This window comes from Centropristis striata, chromosome 1 (assembly GCF_030273125.1).
Source record: "Centropristis striata isolate RG_2023a ecotype Rhode Island chromosome 1, C.striata_1.0, whole genome shotgun sequence".
NCBI classification, from domain to species: domain Eukaryota; kingdom Metazoa; phylum Chordata; class Actinopteri; order Perciformes; family Serranidae; genus Centropristis; species Centropristis striata.
In genome coordinates, this window is record NC_081517.1 from 16579980 (window position 1) to 16607303 (window position 27324).

The following is a 27324-nucleotide window of genomic DNA, read 5'->3' on the forward strand; positions in this document are numbered from 1 at the left end:
ACATGGTGGTGCGGAATATAGTTTCGGAGTAAGGACTACCTGAAAGTCAAATTCAGGGTAACAAAGACAAAACATATCATAGCAAAGCCCTGTATGACCACTAGAGGGCGGGCTTTCTTGCATCGGCATTACAAATCGCTCATCATTATAACACTGATTTATATTTTTTGTTTCATTCTATCTCTTTCAAATGTATGTGTGTGTTTGTCATATTTCAGATAGAAGTCAATATCATTATTAAGACAAATTTGAGTTTTTTCCCCCTCAGCACCCTGATGGAACTTAGTTACATAACTTAATATTCAATAAAGCTGTTCTGGTTGAGTGAACTTGTTTTCCTCGTCTTTCTCTCTTGTCTGCTGTCTATTTGGAGGAAAAGGAAAAAAGAAGCCCTTCAGACAAATGAGAAAGCGCGTGACTCCTTGTGGCAACCCTGTGAGCACAAGCGCGCCCCTAATAAACGCGTGCGCGTCCTCGCTGCTGTGTGTTGTTTTAGATGTGGAGCGCTCCGGCCGAGGCGTGACAACGGAAGCGCGTTCACGTGTTCGCCACCGGCTCCCTGCGCCGAGAGAGAGAGAGAGAGAGAGAGAGCATCATCAAAACACTGGCATACAGCTTCCTCTGCCCGGATATCGAAAGAGGACAACAGGGAATTTAGAGGTTAAATTAAAAAACAACAACAAGAGAGAACAGGGAGGCTTGTGCGCCAAGGTGCAAAGGAGAAACCAGCATCCATCCTTGCAGGAGCAGCAGCAGTGGTTGTAGTAGCCGAGAAGCAGGAGCAGATTCGAGGATTTTTCCGTGTCGGTCGCCCGGTGCTCCACACACCCTGTGCCTTTGAACCAGCAGCGGGGAGGAGGGGAGGACCAGAGAGGAGGCTGTGCAGAAAGGAGGAGGACCATGGAGGGGATGCAGGCATACGGAGCCGGGAAAGCCGGAGGAGCCTTCGACCCCGTCACCTTCTTCCAGCAGCCTCAGACCATTCTCCGCATAGTGTCTTGGGTGAGTGACCGGTCCAGTAGGAGACATAAAAATAAGTTTGTTGGTTATTAGCTACAGACTGGCTTCATAAGCCAATTATAAATAGCCTTATTATAGCATAAGTCTACACGTGCAAATGTCAAATGTGTGTTTGAATTAGCTTCTTTTTATTTGTTTATCTTAAAAAAAAGGGCCCAGGCAGGAATTTATATCAGGGAGAAATTTTGTTTGCATTGTAGGATCCAATAGACACCATTTCCTGCTTTATGTTATTGAATTCTTAGTATTATTTTCCTATATTTTGTACAGGATATAGGCCTACAAATATAATAGTCTCTGATATTCTCATTGTATGTTTATGACACTCAACAGGGCGTTTATATGAGGCTCATGTAGGCCCAGAATGGGTCCTGATCACTGTTTATAGGCCTAACATTTACAGTCATCTCTCCTGATAATATATGAGTTATTGGCAGCTAATGTTTTCTCATAAAGATAGTGAGAACACACAGGCACACTTAAATGATTTCATATTAATATAGAAAAGGGAATAGTAGCCTAAGTACTATTAGTTACTATCTACTTACTATTAAAAGTAAGTAGCTTTAGGAATAATATAATATATATAGATATATTTCAAATAAATGCCATTCAATTTAGGACTTAATTCTTTGTTTTGGAATCCATCAATCTACGTTTGCGTTTTTCTTTCCTAAAATTATCTTTGGGAATTTGGGATGAGGACTACAAAAATGCATCATAAAAGTAGGAAAGATGAACAGTATCTGCCACTAATGGACAATCACAATATAATTTCTGTGTTTTTTTATTTTTATTAAGTAGAATCTGTGCTGTGAAAACCAATGGAATATAGTTGAAGGCCACCTTAATTTCTCATAATATATCTTCTCCTTATATAAAAGGGAGTTTATTGGTGCTGAAGCACTCCATGATGACGTCCACTTAGACGTCACACTTTTAAACTGGCATGCATATCTCTCCATAAGCACTGTCGAACTGTAAACAAGCCCTTGCCTTTGTTTTTTAATGGTAATTAGGTCAAGATTAGTTATCACTATCTGGAAGTTGTGTTTCCTGTGTCTGCTTCCAACAGTTCATCACCTTGTTTACACTTCTTGTTGAAGAATGTGTGGAGTTACCCCTTCAGATAGATGGTTTTTGTGAAATGCACACAGAAAACAAAGTCTGTTTGCTTGTGCCGTCCTGCAGCCCTGCTTACTATAACATTGGTTTAATCTGTGAGGTTAAGCATAAAATGTCATTCTTTACACTCTCTCCACTTTCTGCAGCAGAAAGTGGCACAGTTGGGATTATTTCTTATTTATAGGCGCGTGTCTGTGTCTGCATGTCCTTAAATAACGCCAAGAGCTTTTTCCAGTTTGCTGAAAGTATAAAAATGCACGCATATTCATGTGGATATACTAATAGTACTTTTCAGGAAAGATGCAAGTCTTGCTGGCATGCAGGTTGTTATGAACTGATCTGTACTGGACAAAAAAGACTCATGCTTTGGGTAGTTTTATGTCACCCTGTGCTTGGGAACAGGAAAAAACTTGATGGATTACTTATGAAAGAGTACAGTATAGGGTTGTAACACTATATATGGTCCTACATATCTCTGTACCGTGTCACTAAGTGTGACTGATAGCAAACCTAACGTTCACTTAAAAATGAACTGCATCTAAAACACATGAAATAAGTGTGCAAATAGGTTGTGAGCATGTAAGCCAGTGGAGTCTGATTGGCTGATGCAGGAGAGTCATGTGGCTTTTCAATGAACCGTAAAAGGGTTCATATTCATGTAAGCATCAGATGTAGCTGTATTAAAGTTATGAGGTCAGGTCTCTGGTTGTAGATAAATTCATCAGAGATGACGCCTCTTTAGTGGATGACTAATCGGTCATTTCGGTCTTAGTTGACTAAGATTTCTTTAGTCAGTTAGTCATTCTTATGCTTTTTTCATGCTGAATGACTTATTTCCAAGAAACTCCAAGCCTACCTCTGATGAACACAGGATTTAAAGTGGCTCTTTGCATTTTTCTTGTGGATAAACTCAGTTTTACAGATAAGATGATTAAATCAACTGATTATATGACGAAATTGTTAGTTGACCAAGAAAATGTTTGGTTAAGGTTAATTTGCAGATATCCTGTTATATGGTACGAATAGTTTCACATTCATTTGGTGAAACGTGACATATCACAATGTGGTATTGTATTAAAAGTCAACAGTAAAAAACAGTAGAAACGTTGGTATGCAGCCTTTTAAAGAGTTTGGGCAGTCGAGTTTTCCAAATATATGATATAACTCAGCAGATGTCTTTATCCAAAACTGCTCTGAGAGTCATCATTGCATTTGTGTTCACCAGGGAGACAATGAGGGAGTAAAAAGGGGACAGCTTTCTGGGCCCCAGCTGCTACAGGGGGCCCATGGAGGACAGCAATAATCATGTTCATCCTAAATATAAGCAATGATAACAAATTTTGTACTAAAATATTCACCATTATATAACTAAAACAATAAAAAAAACATTGTACACAAAAACAAACCATTGTTGTTTTAGTGAAATATAACCAATTTGCTTATTAACGTAATAAATAAAAAAATAATAAGTGATTTATTGATGTAAACCAACTTCTTCAATCCTTAATGTTGGAGTGAATATTTATGTACATTTTTTGTGGAACCAACACTCTGGTAATGAGAAAGGAAGTGGACCATTTCATCAGTAACACGCCTCGCACTTGAGTCCGAACAAAATGCAGAAAAACTTTGCTTGAGTATGTAGAATCTCTACCGCGAGAAACAGCATCACATGCACTTTTTCAGCCATCATTGTTTTGAATGCACTCGCTGTTTCCGTCGCTTACTGCCGCTGCTCTGTTACACGCCACTACCTCTACATCTCTTCCCACTTTGTTCCACAAAGCCGGATTGCAATGAACACATTGTGGAATCAGTATGACTTCAGGTTATTATAGTTTGGGATTTTTCATAAATTCTAACTTCACTTCACTTAGTTTTAGTGTTAGTTTTAGTTTTTTTGTAATGGGGTATTTGTTGGATGCGAGATTCGAAAAGGTCACAATAAATTTCACCTTTATTTCCTTTGCCTTATCCATCTCAGCCACAATAAGGTTATTAACTCTTGCAGCTCCGGGTGTTTTGAATGATGGTTTGAGTGAAGTGCTGAACTTTTTGAAGGCGAACGACTCACATAGTGGTGTAACATCCCAGTCTCAAAAAACAGACTCACCAATGTGTTCCTGCATGTTCACCAACCAGCAGCTGTTTGGTCAGAGCTAAATGAATACATTTCATATCAACCAAAAAGGCTTATGTATGAAAAAAGTTGACAAACACGAAAACAAAGGACATTTTCACCATAATCTTAGTTCCTTTTACTTCGTTGTAACCACAAAATGCAGTTTCAGTTAGTTAACGTGTTTTTAAAAATAACCTTGGTATGAATGTCCTAAGGCGAAATGACGGCAGAAGTTGTTGCTACACTTTTGCGGAAGTATAAAAAGGGCTTATGACAGGTGTGAGGGACTTTATGGCCCCCTGTGAGATGCCTCGCTCCCTGGGTGTCACCAGCTTAACAACACGTCTCCATAGTATCGGCACCAGCCCGAGTTGTGGTGTTTTGTGTGATGGTGGTAACACTCAGTCTGCTGTGGATCATGAGGGAGGAAACTATCAGCACTTTAAACATCTGGTGATGTTAAATGTGTGTGTGTGTGTGTGTGTGTGTGACACAGAGATAGAGAGCAGTTTATGAATGACGGTTGAGGCTTTCTCTCTCTCTCTGCCCTCCCCTTTCTGTATCTCCCACTTCTTGTGACTCATGAGGGCTGTGTGTGGAGGTGATAATAAGTGTGTGTGTGTGTGTGTGTGTGTGTGTGTGTGTGTGTGTGTGTGTGTGTGATTCAGCCTCAGGGAGTCCGTCCAGTTTGTTTGTGGTGATGCACAGTGGAAGGAGGAAGAGGGCGGGGTTGAACATAGTCACAGATGGAGGAGAGCACCTTGTGTGTGATAATTTTCTAAATGAAAAAATAATAATAATCTCATATATTATGTAATTTAACCAAATGGGTTCAACCTGACTACTAAAGTTGAGCTAAAATCTTTTTGCCTGCAGTTCTACTTTTGATCTGTATGTAAAACAGCCTTACTTCTGAAGCTTGGATGTTTGCTTCTTTTTTCTTTTTTTGCTGCTTTGAGCGTTGTTGTTTTTTAAGTTCTGCTGCTGTTCAAGGATTTGGGTTATCACCAGGGCAACTTTAAAAAAAAATCCATGAAATCATTATGCAGCTAAATGTGGTGTTTAGTTCTGCTCCGTGCTTTAAAGAACATAGTTACTTTCAGATGTCGACTTGCCCAAAGCGGAGGTTATATTTCTTTTCTTTTTTTTTTTTTTGTTGCCATTGGGAGAATTTGCAGATCAGAGTTCACCACTTATCTCTCCAAAATGCAAGAGAGAAAGTGATATTTGCTGTGTGGGTGTGTGTGGTTTTCTTTGAAACAGTCAGAGGGTTAAGACAGATATTTGCTCAATTTCAGTGTTAATGTCTCTATAGTGCAACAGCCACCTTGGTGCACATAGTGATAATAGCATCCCTCTGCATCTTACAGTTCATCAAAAGTTGCTTTCTATTCCATCAGATTCTTGATTTTTAACACTGTCTTGAACACAAACAACATTTTGAAACAGACTCACAAATAGGGTTGCTAAGGGGTAGAACATTTCTGGTAAATTTCCAGAAACCTGAGTTAAGCTGGGTAATTTTTGGAAATTTTAAAAATAAAACATACCACCACATTTATTTGTAAGTAGAACTTAATCAAGTTTTGATTATGTTATTATTGCACAATCATTTTTTATTATTGAATAACAAAACATGAATGTTGAGTTAAACATTACTCATCTCCCCGACCCCGCCAGCTCAAAAATAAAAAAGTAAAATGACCCCAAAAACCTGCAAAAAGTCCAATTCAAAATGTTAAATGAAAAAAAAAGAAACAAGCCCCTCTCCCTCCAAAAAAAGGCCCATTCAACACATAAATGTAGAATTGAACATGCGATGGAGGAATGCACAGTCCAGGTAGGGTGTGTGGTCTCAGTGGGGGGCGTGGCCTCAGCAGCCCTGCAGTAAGCAGTGAGCTGTCTGCATGTGAATAAGGAATAGCAGAAATTTCTACTTGCATGAAATCTGGTTATTTTAGTCAAGATTACGATAAAATATATTTTCCCAACTACATTTAAGTTCCCAACCTTAAATTTAGTAAATTCCCAGTTTATTCCCATGTATTCTCATAAATTCCTTAGTTCCAATATTTTCCTGTCAATTCCCGTTCATTCCCATGGAACGTTTACAAATTAGAAAATTCCCAGAATTTTGCAACCCTACTCATAATAAACCTTTTTTACTCCAAGTCGATGTGCCTTGAACTGCTGCAGAAAACGCAACTGTTACCTAATTCTTTCAATTTATTGAAATGCCCTTACATAATAAACGTGGGTTAACGTTTTTAAATTTAGCTGTGATGACGTTAAGCAGTTCAGAGGTCAGATGATTTTGTAATTGGTGAGTAACTATTTGATATTAGCAACACAAACACACTCTGCAGCGCAGCACATTCTGTCGACTGTGTAAAACAGGACCACACACACACACACACACACACACACACAGACACACACGCTCACAGTTTGTGCCTACATGTCAGAATTTCAGTTTGAAAGTTATTTTAATTTGCATGTTTGCATCGTGTAAAATCCTTTATGTGCTCACAGTAGTCATGTTGTAAACATGCATTATATATTTTTGCAGGTTTGTGGTGAAGTTGATAATTCTATCTGCAATTACATTTACAACTGAGCCTAAAGTAACACCCAACTGTCTGTCAAACAGGACTGTTAATACATTTTGGCATTTGGCTGGTCAGTGTCAGAAAGTCTGTACAGCCCCACTGATTGGTTAACAAACTGCAATAGGGATATATGGTGTTGTCATTTGTGGTAAACGTCATTAAATCAATAAGCTTATGTGTATTTTTAAACAAAAGACGTGATCATATGTACTGTTTTTTAAATTTGGTTTAATAAAAAGTTTGTTGTACATCTTTTCTTTATCCATCCATCCAATCAGGTGGTGCAACACACACCACCTGATTGGATGCATGTACAGTAATCCCTGTGTCTTTAACTGCAAGTTTTAGCTCCCTAACTATCTGACTCGACATTTTCAGTTTAAATGCCTTGTAGGGCTGCAACTAATGGTTATTTTTTAAATTAATCCATCATTTGTTTTTGGATGAAAAATGTCATAAATAGTGAAAAATGCTGTCATTTCCCACAACCCTTCATCAGATGACTTGTTTTGCTTTAAAAAATACTAGAAGTCTTTTCAACATAAAAATATATCAGCAGGCTCTTGAAACTTACTATAATTGTGTAAACAGTACACTAGACATTAAGTATAAATTCATGAACATCATATTAGAATAAGAAGATGTTGCTTCATCTGTAATAATATAATCATATAATAATAATATAACTGTGATAAACATGCACATAGACCTGATTCTGAAGATTCTGTCCTTGTTTAATGGATTTGATGGCTTTCTGATAGACAGTATACTAACAGTGAGCTGGCAGATGCAGAGATTTGGTCACAGTGGGTGAGCTACACCCACAACATTGAAAGGGCAGCACATCTGAACTGCTGGTCAAGAGTTGGTGATCAAACAGTGAGCAAAGCAGCTGTAATCAAGGGATGAAGCAGTAATGCGTTCAGACAATTAGAATTGCAGTTTACAGTGATGAAGCGACTGATGCAATCAAAGAGTGAAAACAGGGAAGGAGAGGATGCTGCTCTCGGACCATGTGTCGTTATCACTATGTAAAGAATTACCAAACTCGGGTTCAAAACCTTTGATCAATAGCAACAGGATGTTACAAGGAATAGTGTGCTGATTGTCAAGTCTGGAGACGATCCTAAAGATGAGTATCTGGGCCAACCTAGGGAGATTTTAATGGACTGACCTCAGCTAAAACCTAACCCAATCACATAGAGTTGCAACACTGGAGCACTTCACTCCATATGCAAGTTGAAATTGGAGTGTGTGAATGATAACAAATATTTAGATATACACGGAAATGCATGGATTATGGGTTGAGAACAAACCAAACTAAAACTTTCCTGTACCCAACCAAAGATCATTGATGTCAAAGAAACTCCACTATGTAACACCACTGTACGATTTTGAGACTTTTTGTAGTTCCAATCACTCCAACAGAGTGATACGTTTTCTCAATAGATGATCGTCACATTGGTTTCTGGAATAGTATTCTCCAATTTAAGCTTTCATTTATATCATATCAATAATTTAAGCTGGTCATGTCTATTTTATTAACCTGGGCCTTCAGTATTTTAATAAAGCAGTCTATGAAATATAGGGTAGGCTCCACATTTTATGTTATTATGGCAAATACACACTAAATCAACTTTTATGTAAATATAGGTATCAGATCAGACTTTATTATTATTATTTTATTGGAAGATGGCCACTATTAAAGTACTCTGATCAGGATCAGAGCCAAAAAAAGTTGATCAGAATTCAGGGGACTCCTACTTGGTTACAGTGTACTTCATCATTGTTCACTGTGATGGATCATACAACTAAAGCAATCTGCTAATAGACTTTCAGACCATGCAGGAAAAATGGAGAGCAGATGCATGGAAAAAACACAGCTGTGAAATTAGTAATTTGTAGTAAATGTGTCAAAACATGCAAAACAAACCGATTTGATGCTTTATCATTAATATAGCAGCTAGTAAAACTTCTCTTCAAGCATGAAGAGCCAGTCTTACTAGTAAAAACACATGCAGAAGTAATTGAACGAGCCCCAGTCCAGATTGCATTTCTACTCTCACTTGATTCTGTTACGCTCTGCTTTATAAGATTGAGGAAATGTCTGTTTCCTAACAGCAATACAACCTTGTTCTCTGTAATCATGTGATCATGTTCTCACTAATTGCCTCCCAAATTCAAACGACGAGGGATATTAAAGCAAAAAGAGGAGAGTGATTTTGAGGAGAACAGTGTGTGTGGTGGTGAGTGACTGAGTGGGCAGAAGACAGTATAAATGTGTGGATATTAGTGTCGCTGTGTCCTGGACTTGTGATTATGTCTGTCTGTCTCTTTGTGTACCCTTGGTGCTGCAGTGGCTCTCCTTGAATTGTACTTTGACAAGGTCCCTCTATCACTCTCTCTCTCTCTCTCTCTCTCTCTGTCTCTCTGTCTCACTCTCTCTCTCATTACATGAGCAGCTGCTGCCATGGTGACAGCAGCAATCAGGTATCCCCAGTCCAGGCCAACACGCTGCAGCAGACAATAAGCCCACACACACACACACACACCCTTGCACACACACAGTATATCATATCCTCCAGCAGTGATCCTGTATCATCCGGCAGTCCAGCTAACTTACTGTTGATATGTAGTCACTTTTCTCTGTCACATTTTTCTCCTCTTAGAAGTACATTTTATGATTTTTTTTTAAGGGAAAAGCTAAATCTGAAGACTAATCCCTTGTTAATATTGCTGTCTTTGAGGTGGTTGGACTCATATTGTCAGTAAAAGTTTTTTTTTCAAAACTTGAAAGTGACATTCATATTCCCACCTTTCACCTTTGCAGTATTTTTTTTTCATGGATGGCATTTTATTTCAAGGCCGCAGCCACAGAGACCTGCACAATGTGGCGCTAGGCCGTGTGTGTGTGTGTGTGTGTATGTGTGTCTGTCTGTCTGTCTGTCTGTGTCTGTGTCTGTGTGGTTAGTTCTAATGCAGGATTTTGCGTGAGGTACAGTGTGTGAATACTGGGGTGACATGAGGCCCGGCTCAATTGTCTGGTCTTTACAATGGATCCAAAAGGCCTTTCAGCCAGCACAACAGCAGCTTTAAATCATTCACAACCGGCTAGACTGGACCGATATGATTTAGGCTTACTCAGTGGCTAAAATGGCTGTGTGTGTTGCATGTAGCAGTCACTGAAAAGCCAGAACTTCAGGTTGAAATTTAAAGCAAAAAGAGGAAAGGTAGATATCGAGAAGGTAAGGTAGAAGTCAAATTGACATTCTGCAGGAAACGTGCATTCACTCACAGTTTCACAAGCGAGCATACACAAGTACACGCGCTTCTGCCAATCGGCATACTTAATGTGCAATTTGTAAGTGACCCTCTGATGGTCACAAGATCAGAAACCCACGTGGTGTCTTTCACAGAGCCTGCTTTATCACCAGCAGGAGCCTTGTGATCTGTCTACGGATCAGAGGGAAGAGGGAACCTCCCCACACGCACACACCTAAAGAAGTCGTATATCAAGAGAATCACGGCAAAAAGGAGGTGGGGGAGGGTGTGTAGGAGGGGAAAATATGAAACCGTATCACATGCTCCACTTTTCATGGCTCCTAAGTAAGTGAGGAATGTTTAGGTGCAGTGAGTTCAAGTAATTACCACTTTTTTGTGTGCAAAATATCCTCAAAGTGCGTATTCTTGTGGGACACAAAAAGAAGAAAAATGAAACGAAATGCAGTATTTGAAGGATGTGCTCCTGCTGCAGCCTCAACAAACCAGGCTGGGTTTTCGTTCGCAGCTGGAGAAAAAGCTCAGTAATTCAATCTGCCCCCTGCCATGTGACAGCAAATATAATTTTGACCCTGAAGACGATGTGTGTCTTCAAACCCAACGAACTAGGTCATGCCAAAACCAATCCTTATTCCAAGTAATGGGAGCGTGTTTGTTTGGTGTTTGTGTCGCTGGAACAGGCAGGAAAAGAGAGGAGTGTGGGAAATAGAGTCACATAGAAAAAGATAATCCCTGGTGGTGAGTTCATTTCCCGGTGGAGTTTCTCAGGGGAGCATCATAAAACTGTGTCACACTGCTAAAAACTAGTGGCCCTGCAGGTCTTGCTGCCCTTGTTACAGAAACTGACAAACTCCCTACTGCATGCAAATAAAAACAGCAGGGGGTACATGCCCCATAGAAATTCCAGTAGTTCACAATGTGAGGCGAACTGCTGTCACAATACATATGTTTCTGGACAACTTTATGCCCTCATTAACAGGAAATTAGGAAAGAGATAAACATGACATACAACAAAGATCCCTGGCCAGACCAGTGATGTTATAGTTTATGGTCCGTTCCTTAACCTCATGGCCACTTCTTTTCCAGGACTTTGACCCAGTATTATGGCTTTGTTCAGCAAATGAAACATACTCAGTGTCATTGTATGACCTAACCCCTAGAGGCCCCACGATACCATTTTATCCCAACACTTGAGTCACACTATTCAGAAGAAAACACCATATTAATTTGGATTTTTTTTTATTTTCCACTTTTTTCATATATCTGCTACTTTTTTCTCGTAGATTTTCCACTTTTTTCATATATCTGCTACTTTTTTCTCATAGATTTGCCACTGTTTTCATATATCTGCTACTTTTTTCTTGTAGATTTGCCACTTTTTTCATATATCTGCTACTTTTTTCTCGTAGATTTGCCACTGTTTTCATATATCTGCTACTTTTTTCTTGTAGATTTGCCACTTTTTTCATATATCTGCTACTTTTTTCTCGTAGATTTGCCACTTTTTTCATATATCTGCTACTTTTTTCTCGTAGATTTGCCACTTTTTTCATATATCTGCTACTTTTTTCTCGTAGATTTGCCACTTTTTTCCTCACAAAATATTTGCTTTTTTCTCGTAGATTTGCTAATTTTAATCTCATACATCTGCTACTTTTTTCTTCTGCATGAGTGGCATTTGCCACTTTTTTTCATAAATCTGCTACTTTTCTCTCGTGTATTTGCCACTTTTTTCTCATAAATCTGCAACTTCTCTTCTCGTAGATTTGCCACCTTTAAACATATAAATCTGCTACTTTTTTCTTGTAGATTTGCCACTATTTCCTCATAAATCTTTTACCTTTTTCTTGTAGATTTGCCACTTTTAATCTCATACATCTGCTACTTTTTTCTTCTGCATTTGCCACTTTTTTTTTCATAAATCTGCTACTTTTCTCTCGTGTATTTGCCACTTTTTTCAGCATTTTTATTAGCTTCATGGCATTATGCAACACATCAATCCAGTAGAGAGTGAATTTACTGACATATTTCAATATTAATCCAGCTCACTAAATTGTGCTACTAGACAAGTGACTCATGTCAGCAACCAAACTAGCGTATACAATAATACAATATCCACCGGTGCTGCAATATGTATGTGTACAAAATAATACACTGCAGTTCCTGTAAGCTGTACATCCAGAGCCACAAACTCAGAATGTGGGCGGCAAGAAAATATAAGTCGATTGGAGAGAGGCGTTTTCTAAAGAGAACAAAAACATAAAACATACACACACAACACATCTCCTCTGAGTATATTTCTGTAGCATAGGTTTATTACGTGGCTCTATTGAGCAGACAAAGCGTTCTGACATCATGTGATGGACTGTGTGTGTGTGACTTTGTGCTTTCTGACCTGAATCTTAAAGTAAGCCGAGCATGTGAAGCAGTGGACAAGCGGTGCGTGTGTTTGAGCTGTATATGGTTGAGTGCGTGTGTTAGCGTGTGTGTCACAGCTCGCTCATTTTTCTCAAGAATGCTCGTGGGCAGAGGCAGGGCCAGTAATGAGGGGAGATGGGAGAAGACGAGAGTGGAGGGAGCGAGCGATGATGCAGCCAGTCTAAAAATAACACCGCCTCCATACCCCTTCTGCCCCCAACGCTTCCCTCCGCAATCCCTCCGTCTATTCCTCCATCTCTTCATCATCTCTCGCTTTAATGAAAAAGGCTGCAGGTAGTGGGAGAAGGGGATGGAGGTGTTACTGTCCTCCTCCACATGTTTTTTCGCTCCATGGAGAGGGAAGTGCACGAGGCAGACCGGAGATCAGAGAGGCAGAAAGGGGGATGGAGGGAGGGCGAGGGAGACAGAAAGGTTGTGCATGCTTGCTAAGACAAGGCACAGACTCCAAATGCCAGCTCATGTTTCCTCTGTGGTGTCGGAAGCAAAAGAGCTCCACTTGCTTTGTCTTTGTAGTGGGAATAAGTGATGTTTTACAGACGACCACAATGTATTACACCGTACCGTATGCATGCATAATGGGTCATTTGAGTCATTGCTTATTAATACAAGTGACTCAGCGATAACCTCATCAGATAGTAAGATTTATGGCTGTCAAAACTTACTGTCACATTAGTCATGAACAAATTTGGACACATTTTATATATTTCCAGAGATGGCATGGGATGAAAACTAAGTTATAGTCATTTATCATAAGAAAACGCATCAATGTTATTAAAAATCCAATGGCAGGATTATGGCAACGTTGACCAACAAACCAACAAACATCAGAGCTAAGCCACTACTATAGCATCTTATTATCCTTTTACAGTGCTTTCAACCACATGTCTGTCTTCCTCAGCAGATGTAGTTTGCTCAGTAGTCTTTGCATAAACTATGAGTGCCATATGACAATCCATATCGCATGACCCATATTTTTCTCCCACATTTTTTCATTAATAGCTCTTAATTAGCATTTTTTTCTGCCACACAGCATCATTTTTTTTCATTAGCTGCATACCATTAGGCAACACAGTAAGAGACTGATTTTTTGATATATTTCAGTAATAATCCAGCTCACTAAAATGTGTAACTAAACGAGTGACTCGTGTCAGCCACCAAACTAGTGTGTACAATAATGTTATACATATTGCTGCACCGGTGGAATGATGTGGCTCTTGATCCTGTGGAAAATCAAACAGGTTCTGACAACTGTGAACCAGCTCCAGCACAAGAACTAGGTTTGCATTGGTCGAACAGGGCCAGCACTGGGATAAAGCAAGGTATAGACAATGGGGAATTCCCTCAAAGGTTGACTTGATTTTCATGGTTTTCGCCTCTTGCAGTCAAATGGATTGTATCGCAAAACTCTCAGTCTTGAAAAACGAAGTCAGTGTGAAGTCAATTTAACAGACTTATATTCTGCCTCAGCTGGCACTTCAGATGTTGAGCACTCTGTGTCAGCGGCAAAAATGTGGTTTCCCAAGTGTGAACCAGACAGTGGAAAGAAGGGCTCGAACACAGATAAAGAGTGGAAGTGAAAAACTGCTGTAATCCCCGTCCTGACTGACATCCCTTCTCCCTCCCGGCCTGGCTGTTGGCCTTCATGGCCCAGGCTGTCAGTGGAAGTACAGTCTATTGTGTGTTCTCCCTTTGTATTGCTGTCATTTATCACATACAAACACAGACACAACAGCTGGGTAAACTATCCACGCAGCTCACCAACCCGAGGCTCGCTCGTTCAGAATCCATCACTCAACGCAGCAAAATCCACACACAGACTGCAGACGAACATAAACACAGTCAGCCTCGGATTTATCCAGACAGAACCAGCTCCCTGGAGGTTCGGTCTGAGGGTTTGTCAGTTGGATGGAGTTGTCTGATCCACTGTTATCAGCTGAAGTACAAAGTCGACTGCTACACTGCACTGCAGGGTGGAATACTAACACTGTGGGTGTTCGTATATGTGTGTGGTCTCATATTTATGGCCTCAGAAAGGGTGTTTCTGTGATGCTGTATTGAGAGGAGAGGAGAGGAGAGGAGAGGAGAGGAGAGGAGAGGAGAGGAGAGATTAGATGGTATCTTAGTAACCTGCTCCTGTTATTGACTCCATTTTGTAGCCACCTGTGTCTCCACTCCTCGAGGCAAAGGCACACAGGAGAAGGAGAGGAAAATAAAAGAAAGGACAGAGGAGAGCGGATGAAAGAAGAGGAATGCAAAGGAGCGTAAAGGAGTGAGGGATCAGATGCGATCATAGTAACCTGCTCCTGCAGTATCATTGACTCCATTTTGTCGCCACCGTAGCCAGACCAACCCCGTCTCCAGCATGTCCTCGCCATTAAATTTCAATTCACTGCCATACATTTTAAAATTAAACATACTAGTGCAGTGCCCATAGGAAGTATGTATTCGTACATTACATGCCACATTACAACGTCTGCAACTCCATAAAACACTTGCTTTTCATAAGGTACACACACCATCCAGCACATACACATTGAACATTGATATTTGCTGGGAACTATTTGAATATTATTGGAAAATCGAACCTTGTAGAGCACTTTAAAACTCTGAAAGATAGGTAGGCTAAATAGACTTACGGATGAGTCAAGCGTGGAAATCCAGAGCGAATTGGGTTACTGGGTTACTATTATATTATTATTCTGTAAAGAACAGTTAACTATACTTGGATGTCTTTGAAATAATTTTCAATGCCTACATGAGTGTAGTGTGGAAGTAGTGTAGTGTTTTCAGCGGCTCCTTGGTACAAATTATGCTCCAAAAGTTAGGCTACATTTATGCGAGAAACTAGCGTGACCATTTTCAAAAGAAGTCCCTTTACCTCAAAAATTTTGAAACTGAATTAAAATGGGTTCAGTGGGTGCCCTCAGGCCTCCACCTTTACAGACATGGCCACTTTTTATGCAAATCTTATGCAGTTTTTTGCATGCAGTATCAAAGAGTTATTTCACCTGGTGTATTTGAATATTTCTGCATGCTTGGATCCCTAATGTGATAAATTCTGTACTAAATCTGTGCAACAAGTGGTGTCAACCCAACATATGCTGCAGCAACTTATGAGACATAATCAAGCACAGAAATGGCCATCATAGTATTCTAAGCTCTTATTCACTAAACTTTATACATTGAATAGGCACTCTACCAAAACATGGTCGAGAAAAAACTTGTCACAGAGTGCTGAGCAGCATCTCAAGTCAATTTTCAGGTTTCCAGCTTTCCAAGCATGCACATCACTTCGAGGTGGCTCATACTTTGGACCTGCTATCTCCCCCTTAAAGTTGAAGGATGCTTGTTATGGATTGTTGATAACACGAAATTAAAAGATTGAGGGATTTGTAAACGATGAATTCTGTCATTTATTTTTTTATCAGGGAAGGACGATACACAATTAAAATCATTGTACCACAGTCAGGTAAATTGAATCGTCAGTCCCTGGGCTGAAAAGATAACTAATTAGTTCAAGGCAATAATACAACAGGATGTGATAAAGTTTAATTTCACAGACATTCAGCAGCAATAAAATCTGGAATTTGAAAAATGATCGAAAAAAATGCAGTTATTTGTTACCAGAGATGATTAAATCCTATTTCCACACAACTTCAGCAGACTTTCTAATGTATGTGATATCCCTGACATGTCCTCACATCACATCATGTATTATTTATATCACTGTGTGTTCAGTAGCTGTCATACTAAATTGCAGAATAACAGAGAATTTTTCCACAGTCAAACTCCATATTTTAAGAGAAAACCCAGAGGCACATTGAGCAAAACTGTTTAAAAAAGCACTGGGGATTATTCATAAAACTCCCCTGCAGGGTTGTCGTGACATTATGGGCTGAGAGCGTCACGCAGAAGTGTTTCCTTATTCATAAATTACCCGCTCAGTCTAAATATACCATCTGAATACAGCAGGTGGTATTTTTTGGGGGGCTGTAAAGGGCGTTTATGAATTATTGCCAAACATGCAGAAGGAGAACAGGGTGAGCTGGTGGTGTACAAACACAATAATGAGCAGGGAGTTTGGAAATACAATCAGCTATTCTCTTACAATACACACACACAGGAACAAAGACGTATAATTAGGATGGACAAGCAGACTCCAAACACAGTCTTTGTAAAGCCAGACAAATGATCTTTAGATTATCACTTTCAAAGCCTGAATGGGACTGGCCCCAGGGTATATCAATGAATGTTTGAAGTGTTGCCTGAGACCCTCCAGTGGGTCCCTCTTAAAGATTCAAAGGTCTAGATTGAAGCCAGGGGCGAGCTGGAATGATCTGCAGGGGGAGATCAGACTAGCCACATCATTCTCTTACTTCAAATGCATATACATTTATATTTCATTTTAGTTTATTATGTATTTAATGTTGTTTGTATGATGCTTTCATTTTTTATTTCATTGAATACTGTTTGTTATGCTATGAGGCACTTTGTAACTATGATTTGAAAGGTGCCATACAAATAAAGTTTATTATTATACATATTAAAACAAGAACCCCTTACTGCCTAAATGTATTTACAATTACATAAAAAATGAATTGTGTTTTTGTTTTCAGGCAGATGCTAAATAAAGTGCAGATTGTTAATTGAAATTTAGCACATACAATAGATGTACATTTAAGTATGATGCAAATTAGGCATTAGTGGGCATAATAGTAAAAAAAACAAATTTTCCAGTCTCAGGTTGATGTAGATTGATTTATTGACACTGCTTTTGCTGATACAGGGCTGTTTCTGTACAATTGTGTATGTGGTTGAAGCGGATTGATGAGATTGATGAGGCGAAGTCGTAACAATCATCTACATTAAATGAAATTGTTCATAAACTCCATCTGCAGTAAATTTCACAAATCTATAAGAAATGTTTTAAATAAGATGAATACACAAAGGATGTAATAACTTCTCTAACTATATTGAACCAAAGACATTCTAATTGCTTCTGTTTAGTAAGAATTGTAAGTTTTAAGTTATTTTTCAGTTATTTTTACCTATCTTGGCATATTTTTCAAATGCCAGTAAGATTAAGTCTTTTGGTTTGGTTTCTTGGTTTGGTGGGCCAAGAAAAAACTAAATACATTTTGGAGCGGATCTGAAAGGTTGTCCTGACAGTACCATGAACTTCTCTCACTGTTCCATTCTTCTTCTTCTTCTTCTTCTCCTCTGCAGCTCTTCTCCATTGTGATCTTCGGCTGCATCGCCAACGAGGGCTACATTAACCGCCCCAACGAAGTGGAGGAGTACTGCATCTTCAACCGCAACCAGAACGCCTGTAATTATGGCGTCTTTATGGGCTCTATGGCCTTCCTCTGCTGCATGGCCTTCCTGGCTCTGGACGTCTACTTCCCCCAGATCAGCAGCGTTAAAGACCGTAAGAAAGCAGTGCTGGCTGATGTCGGGGTGTCAGGTAAACTTTTTTTATCTATTTCTAAATCAACTACACTATTTAGTAGACATTAAAGATACAACATAGTGGATGCATTGCAAAGCAGTAGTTAGTCTCAATAGAATCAGCTCTAAATTCATACACTCTACAGAAGAGTGAAGCTCCTTAAAAATAAGGAGAAATGTTGACGTAGGATGGGCTCAAAGACAAATGCACAAACAGAGATACAATGGCACTGAGTGCTGGGGAATTTGGTACAAATGAACCTGGAACAAATAATTCCAAGTTGAATAGCTATTTGAAAACAGCTTCATAAAGTGCTCAACAGCTTGTAAGGCAATAACACTTAAAAGCTAATAAAATAAATTAGTACAAGGCAATCAGTGAGCATGTCCCATCAATGCATTTCTCTAGCTGGCTGTACCACCCAAGGACATTACTACCATGATTTACAGAAATAGATTTTTTTGACCGCAAATTGACTCCAGAGATTAGACTGCACACCAATCAAAATCAGATTTTGTGAAAATGTCTTCATAAGGTTTTAAGATATCTTCAATTGTACAGCCTGTCTATACAAACGGCAGTAAACAGCAGTCCCTAATTAATGAATCAAAGAGCTACAAAATAGTTAGTCGTGCCGGGGACTGAGGAAAGAGCGGAAAGAAAAGATTCAGAAGAGATTCAGTCGATTATCTTGGTAAAATAAAAATCGGATAAAACCAATTCAAACCTAAATTAACTTCTCAGACTTGAATGATGCCGTATCAATCCCATAAATGGGCATGTTTGTATAATTGTCAGTTTCTGAAAGTTACAAAATGTTGGATCCATAACCCACAATTCTGATGTTAAAAAGATGTAGGGTGAGGGGTTTTAGACATTGTTGAGGCATCAGGATGAAAAAAATAATAATAATACTTACATATGTCCAAAGGTTTATTGGGTCCCATTCATGCCTACCTCCTAGGACCTACAGTACTATTAACTTATTCATGTGTGTTAGCAGTGATTACAGCAAATGCAGGGTATTTGAGCCAGTCTCTTGATCTTCAATGCTTTTCTAACAGGTAACTTGTCAGGTTATATGGCGTTTTATTCCCATTCTAGACAGATTTTCTCAGCTGATCAGAAGCCCCAGAATACCCCACCCCCAGAGAAAAATATGAGTCTATAAAAACATGACAGTTAGGTTATCATCACAACAAAAGGAGTGTAGGTGTGAGTGGGATAATAAGGAGAGGAGTTCTCTTCTGGCGCTAACAAGCCTCTGAGACATTGTGCTTTGGTGTCTCAACCGGACAGTAACTTCCACTTCTTTCCACTTCTGCAGTGAACTCAGACATGATGACAAGATAGTCAAGTGTCAAGTCGCTTAATGAGGCCGTTCCTGTCACAGACAAGATTCTCCTTCCACATTTTCATCACTCATGCACTTTTTGTCTCACTCTCTTTCTCCTACTGCCTCTGTGTTGAAACATGACATGCTTTGTACCTTACTGAGACAAGGGAACAGCTTGTACATTGGTCCTGATCAGACCTGGATGTTTCTGATCAAGTTTTGGTTCCGTCTCCTCCACTGCCACTCATCAGACTGCAGTTGGATATGATGGAATTATATTGCAATCTCATTAAAACTGTGGTCCTTGCTGTTTGTCTTCTAATTTTACATGTGCGTTCCACAAGGATCGATCCTTGGTCCCTTGTTCTTTTCAACTGACCCACAATAGTGTCCACAGTCTTCACGACTGTTTTGCTAAAGATATACAATTCAACATGTGATTTTACACTCTACACCTCCACTTTTAGTTCTATTTGTCTGCCTTCCTGTGTCAGTGGCAAATCAAAGTATCAAAACTAAAATTTACATATACCAACAACTCAAGGTACTAATTGGAATGTGACAAGTTTGTATATTTTAGTTTTTGCATGTATCTTTCAAACAAAATAACACAAAATGTTATATATCAAGTATTGTCTTGGGGGTTTAGGGTTATATTCTAATCCTTGCGCGTGGGAGTAAGGATTGAGTGCACCATAGAGTTACTTTTTATTCTAACATTGAGTATGGAGTATACACAAACATACTTTATCATGTGGTCATTTCTATCTATTTACTGAATTGCCAAGTTATGAAATTACCTATATTGGGATAGAAGATTTTGGCCATTTCACACAGCCCTAGTGTCTTATTCCATTTATATCATTATTTTAACACCATCTCTGTTCCTGTCTCTCTTCTCAGCATTCTGGTCCTTCATGTGGTTCGTGGGTTTCTGTTTCTTGGCAAACCAGTGGCAGGTGACCAAGCGTGAGGACAACCCTCTGAGGGAGGGAGGGGACGCTGCCCGGGCAGCCATCACCTTCTCCTTTTTCTCTATCTTCACCTGGGTAAGGGCACTGTATAATGCAACCTGATATCCTGCGCCATTCAACGGTTTCTCACTCCTGACTCATCACATAAAGGTGTTTGGTCATCACCCCTTGGTCACACGGGGGGTACCACTATAGCATCAGTTTTGGATGTGCAGGGGTGCCTTAGGAAGTCATGTGACGTTGTATAAAGAGCAAGAAAGTCTGCATAGGGTGGAGTTGTAGTGGTCAAACACATGACTTTCATCCAGGAATCTGTTGTTCCTGTCCGGTAGCAGGCTGCTGTTCCTGTCCCCTGACTTTCACCATGGAGACCACCGCTCCTGCAGGGTATACGCAGGGTCTTAGTCTTCAAAAGTCTAAAATACAATCATTTGAATTCAAGGCCTTAAACTGTCTAAAATTCTCACAATTTTAAAAGGTATTAAGAAAGTATTAACATTACTTTTATTTAAAACAAATGCATAAACTTCAGTCTCGCATTAAAATGTTACGATTTTTTAGGACGCTTTAACACATCTACAAAACAGAATTAAGTACCTGTGCAACCCGGTAAAGTAATTCCGGGCCTCCGATTTTCCTTCATGTCTTTTGTGCTTTTTGGCCAGTATGGATGTGAAATAGGTCTTACATTGTGTTCATTATGGTCTTTAAAGGTCTTAAAAAGCCTTAAATGTGACTTGTTGAAACCTGCAGAGACCCTGTCCTGTCCTCTATGAACTGTAGTAAATATACCAAAACCATGATCTTTTCCTAAACTTAACCAGGTACTTTTGTGTCAACTCTGACTACGCTGGACTTCCAAAACTGATGCTTAAGGGGTTCTCTGTAAATTAAAAAGTGAAGCCAAGTGCTCCTGACCAAGCATTTGTATTTGATGACTCATCAATAGATGGCCTAACAAAGCACAAAAAACCTCAGATTGTGGATCAAATTAAATTCCTCCTTGATGAGCTATTGAAATATGTATGCCTTGACAACTGTTCCTCCATCTTCTTTTTGGTCAGTGTTTGGATGCGTATCATCTTTATAATTTGTGCATGTGGACTCATACGATGTTGTTCCAACAGGGTGCTCAGACTCTTTTCTCAATGGAGAAGTTAAAGAATGTGTCGTTTGAAGAGGAATACACCAAGCTGTTCCCCCCACAGCCCCATCAACCCCTTGTCTGACCCTGCTCCGTCTTTCCTCCTGCTGCCTTAACCCTCCACAGCTGCTCCCACACACTCCTGTTACTCCATTGTGAATGCACTTGTTAAATGCCGCCCAGTAACATAAAACACTGCTGTAAGCTGTAAGAGCAACAGTTGTACCATCATTGTTGCAAGTACGATGCCTGCAATAGTTCAAAAACATATTTCCTGACCCAAGCAAATTATAATTATAAAGTACGAGCATGTGGGAGGGTTGAATTGTTGATCGATATGCATGACTCAACAACTACAACTGCTGAATGCTGAGATTTCTGGTCTCAAACACCTACTTAAATTCCTGTAATCCGTTTTGGAAATCCCTGCCCACTGGAATTTTTAAATGCTCCGAACCAAAAACGAACAAAACATATTAATGGAGAAGTATTTACAGAATTTTGATGAAGAAAAGCATGTAAGCTGAATGTTTTTATTTCACATTTAAAGCAGGCAGGTCAGCAGTTTGTTGCTGAGTTGACTTGTCCATATCTGGAACTTTTAAACAAGTGCAGTCCCAATTTACAGAACAGGCCACAACTTCCTTTCTTCATTACATAGAGGTTTACAAAGTGATTGGTGCTTTCATACGTAACAGTTTAGTTTGAAACAAGATGTTACAGTTTTTATACATTTGTCAGAGTGCATTGCTTTTTGGTTAACACCTTATTTGAAGGGGTATGCATAAGACTGACATTATACTGTATCTGTCATTAGGATGGAGGAGGCGTTATGCATACTTGTGAATGTTGTCATTAAGTGTAATTCAGTCAGTTATGTCACCTTTAATGCAAAGTTGACATTGTTTGGGATCTTTGACAAGAACACAGGATTACTTCCTCAAACAGAGCGCCCCAACATATTCACATACATGTACATTTTGTACTTTTGGGGACAAAAACAAAAGAGGATCACTTTTTCTTTTAACATTTGTGATCATGTATGTTCAAAAAGGAAGTGAGGAAGTAGTTAAACCGATTATAATACTGATTTATAAACACCTTAGTCAACAGCTTAAGTGTACTTTTACATTTTTGGGAGGAGTTTTCCACTTTTTTCTTTGCTGTGATAGTTTCAGCCATCTCAAACAATGTCAGCTTTGCATTACATGTGACATAATTGACCAAATGACACTTAATGACAACATTCATAAGCATGCATAAAGCCAGATAGATGTCATGTCAGTCAGTCATGTCAGTGTTACCACTTTTTGTTATGTTTTTTTCTGTTCTGTTTTCAATGAAGCTACATTCAAAGTTTTCTCTTCAGTTTCCTTACTCCATACCTTAAAGGAATAGTTCAACATTTTGGGAAATACACATATTTGCTTGTTTCATATTGAATAGACAAGTGGTATCAATGTTCTCATCTAACTCTCTGCCACAAAGTTAGAGAAATGTATTTCCCAAAATGTCAAACCATTCCTTTAATTTCTCCTGTTTTGCACATCAGTTTTATTCTCTGTAACTCTCATTTCATTAAGTTTGTTGGGTTTTTTTAATAGCTTTTTGAGATTGACAGCACACTTTAAGCAGACAATTTTTAAGACAGTTTTATGAAGAATCAAGCTGTTTTTATTGCATATAAATGTGTAGAACTTTTATGGCTTGATGGATGTTATTGGGTCATAAATGAGTTTTATAAGATGACTACTACATGAAAATGTTCCACATCTATATTAACAGAAAAGCTGGTAAGTTTCAAGGTTCTGTCTGTAAATGGTATTATTTTATCAGTCAGTAACAACATTTTCTTGTTAAAAATGTTGTTAACGTTTCATATTGTGCAATCTAGCAACTCAGCAAAGTACTTTATGTCCCAAGACAGACTGAAAGAGTCGAAACTCCACAGATTCAAACTGTCTGCAACATCTGATCGAGCCGAGACAAACCAGTAAATCAAACACTCATGAAACTTTCAAGTCTTTCTGTAGTTGTCTCTTTCTCTCTGTGAGTGTGTATTTGCTCCTTCGACTCATTGTATCTTTGGCCTTCGTCCACTGTTGTCTTATAACCTGTAATTATCGACAGAAATGAGATTTGTGGTGTTCTACAGTGCAGGGCCTCAGCTGTTTAATAATGCACACAGACAAAGTTTCATTGCTTGCTCCCTATCCCACTGTGGACTCGAGTGGCGCTGAGGTGGTGTTTCTCATTATGGACCTGAACAATTGATAAATAGCCTTTTTGCACTGCTGCCTATAGAACTAACTTGCTGTGACCGACTAAACGACTTGCTCAAACTATCTAATAAGCTTCACAAGCTTCCCAAGCCACTAATCAATGTTTCCTTCTCTCTCTTTGTTCTCTCTTTCCTCCCAAAACTTCTGCTCTAACACCTCTGCATCTCTGCTTCCACATTTATTAATTTTACCAAATCTTTCATCTATCTATTTATCTATTGCCTTCCCGTCATCTTCCATCTCCAACCCCCTCCCTCCCCCAAGGCGGGCCAGTCTTTCCTGGGCTTCCAGAGGTACAAGCTGGGGGCCGACTCAGCCCTCTTCTCCCAGGACTACACGGACCCTAGCCAGGACGCAGCCGGAGCTCCTTACACCTCCTTTGGTGGGGACGACCTGGAAAGCCCAGGAGGAGGGGGCCAGGCCAACAGTGATGCGGCCTTTGACGGCACCGGAGGCTACCAGCGTCAGGACTACTGAGAGATTAGGGGGTAATATACTTGGGGGAGAATATCTTGGTGAAGTTGTCCATAGTTCCTAATTTAGAGTGAGGTTTGTATAGTTTCTACTAAAAAAAACAGTTTGGGTCAATATAGCACAAATGCAATACCAGTACCAAGGGGTTGCTTTGACACAAACAAGATTACGTTTTTTCAGTGCAAAATAATGTGCATATGACATTAATCAGACATTATCAGTAGCAAAAGTGACATGCCGGTTTAAAAAGAGCTTTAGAAGATTCGAACAGGTTGCAGCCATACCATATTTGAGTTTAGGTACATAACCCAAATGGTAAATATGAAAAATAAAACTGTATCCATGTGTGCTGGGTTAAGTTAAGGATGCTGTAAGTGACATACAGAGCATTAAAGTAACTGCAACTTGCACAGCAGTGTCTTAAATATGTACATGAACATTTGCTAAAAAACAAAACACAAGCTTGTCGGCAACTTCAGTAGCACAGCCAAACATCAAGCAGGTGCAGCAACACAAGACATAGCAAGCCAGCTAGTCCAACATAGCAGAAAACAACTACTTGCTATGTAAAGTTGCAGTAGACTGATGGTCCTGTCCAGAGAATGAAGTCACACTCATTCTGTGTGTTTTGTAATCCGAGCCTTTCTGTTCTTAGTTGTGGTAGCCTGTCTACCTTGGCAACACATGCATGTTAGTGCATGTAAGTCACATTGAGCTATCCAGTACATTAAAGAGTCCTGACCAGGTGTCAATGTGTGATAAATTGGGAATGAGAATAAATAAGCTGTGGAGCCAATTATGACTCAGACTCTGAACCACTGATATGCTCTGAATATTGTGTACAGAACCTTTATAATCGCATTGATTTGGTGCTGTATTGACCCAAATTGGGTCAGTTTTGACATTTTTGTGCGTACATGAAACGATTGATACATTTTAGCTGGGGGGATGAAGTTGGTGGATTTCATACCTGTTACATTTCAGTTACTGGGCTGATTTCCATAAAAAGCTAAATTTATCTCTAGGTCAGAAATTGTGGGCAACTTTCCAGATTTTGTGACAAGATGTCAATTAGTCTGCAGTAGAACAACAGCAAGGGGTTCAGAACATTGATGGGAAGGGGTTGTGGGATGGAGTAAGACATTTAAAGATAAAAGGAACAGTTTATGGGAGAAATACAGGAGTGTGGGAAGAATTGGGAGGTCAAGGGGTTCGCAGAAATGGTCACTCTGTAGCTGATCAATGCTTGTGACCACATTGCCTTCATCCTTTGAGGTATACTGTCAGCAAAATGACTGCGATCAGTGTTAGTTAAAACACACACACACACACACACGCAAGCACACAGCATATAGATTTTTAACAGACAACACAAGTTTCTGCTGACAAAACTCCTAAGAGGTGCATAACAGGATCTTAGCATAGACAAACAAGCAACAGTGGCATATCTGGCAACTAATCCCCTCAACTGTAACACAGGATTGTGTTTGTGTGTGGGCTGAGAGGTCTCCTTTGGGTTTTTTTCTGTTGTGTGAATGTGGGACAGCGTGTGTTTTCTCTTTCTCCCTAAAGAACCTGCTATTTCTTTACTCAATTGTTGCCTTAGTGCTGACTGCCAAGCAAAATCCAACGAACACAGGGCAACATATACCCAACATGCACAGTATCACAGTTCTCTTTCAGCATCTTTAGAACAAGAGTTTAGCTAAATTCAATTTTGTCTTGTTTTTGTCCTTAAGCACATAAAAACCCTGAACAAAATCAGCATTTGTCGTCATAATAAAGCATCGCAACTGATACAAAAATGACAGTTTCCTATCTGCAGGCCAACAGACAATTAACCACACTGAAGTACTACAGGTTATAAACCTATTTCCACTTTCAAAAAATCTACATGAGGCAAACATGAACATCTTGAGTATTTATGAACATGCATTGCTCCATTTTCTTAAAGAATAAAGTATATCTATCTCTATAAATATATGTAAATCTGTAATTCATTATATTAGAGTGTTTGAAAAAAGATTATGCTTTATTTTAGGGCATTATGCTAGTTCTGTATAAAAAAGAAAAGGTAAAAGAAAGAAGATCTATGTTCTGTCGAGTGTTATTGTGATACAGTAAGATATATGGTGAGGTCATCCATGCCTCATCCTTTATGTTGCTTTCAGGGTCAGGAGATGTTTTTATTTTGGGATAATAATATTAACTATAAAAAATACACCAACAAAAAATGTGACCAAATTTATCAAAGTATATATGCACATATATACTTTATACCGTACAACCATGTAGACGTATAAATGTGTGATGTTCCTTTGTGAAATCTGTTTAAAAAGCAAGGTTAGATTTAAGAAAAAGGTTATGTACAAATGTATGTTTTTGCTGTGTTTGATTTTAACCAATAAAAATAAAGAAAACAATGATCAAGATATGAATGACTGGTCTGGGATTTTTAATAACCTGCTAAGTGAAGTCAGGACCAGGTAGGAGAAAAAATAATGAGACAATTTTTGTTTTTTTTTTCATTATGCAGTTCGAGGAAAAAATGACGAGAATAAAGTAAACTTCTTGAAATGACGAGAATGAAGTAAACTTCTTGTGTGAAGTAAAGTTGGAAAGATTCAGAGTGACATTGTTTTCAGAGCAATAAGTACAATATTTAAGGGTGTAGTAATACTAAAAAAAAAACTACACATAATTGAGCTAACTATTGTTTTGGAAAAAATCTGCTTTTATGTAGGTTGATATCAGCTAAATTTGGCCACTTTTTGGTAAATCGCTTGGGACAATATTCTCGATATTGTATTTCGACTTTATTCTCGTAATTTCGACATTTTTTCTTGAACTTAATAAGGATTTTTTCCCCCTCCTACATGGCCCTAATCCTCTTCAGTAGTATGAACCATATTGCCGTGCATATTCAAATAACGACAATTTGTCTGGATTGTACAGGAAATGCTTATGAATTCTATTACAAACAGAATGTAAGGTAAAATATATCGTGCAGACACAAAGCCATGTCAGGTGTTTTCAGTCATGTTGTGATACTGAGCAGCTGCAGTGAGACG

General features: G+C 39.1%; 1 protein-coding gene across 2 annotated transcripts; it reads left to right on the top strand.

Annotated features, from left to right (window-relative positions):
- The first annotated feature begins 588 nt into the window (after positions 1-588).
- Positions 589-26685, top strand: LOC131971302 (synaptogyrin-1-like). Of its 2 annotated transcripts, none has more exons than XM_059332680.1 (4): positions 589-1002; positions 17821-18058; positions 20283-20428; positions 24044-26685. In XM_059332680.1, the coding sequence occupies exons 1-4, from the start codon at positions 901-903 to the stop codon at positions 24254-24256; spliced, it is 699 nt and encodes a 232-aa protein (XP_059188663.1). In that variant the 5' UTR covers positions 589-900; the 3' UTR covers positions 24257-26685. The 2 variants fall into 2 exon arrangements, with proteins under 2 accessions (XP_059188663.1, XP_059188672.1); XM_059332689.1 differs by lacking the exon at positions 24044-26685 and adding an exon at positions 21481-22903 and having other exon boundaries at positions 590-1002.
- Positions 26686-27324: the final 639 nt, after the last annotated feature.

Bases quoted from the DNA above. Each gene is read 5' to 3' on its own strand.
- LOC131971302 (XM_059332680.1), top strand. From the start codon at position 901: ATGGAGGGGATGCAGGCATACGGAGCCGGGAAAGCCGGAGGAGCCTTC. The intron at 1,003-17,820 runs GTGAGTGACCGG...TCTCCTCTGCAG, and splicing joins TTCTCCGCATAGTGTCTTGG to CTCTTCTCCATTGTGATCTT. The intron at 20,429-24,043 runs GTAAGGGCACTG...CCCTCCCCCAAG, and splicing joins TTTTCTCTATCTTCACCTGG to GCGGGCCAGTCTTTCCTGGG.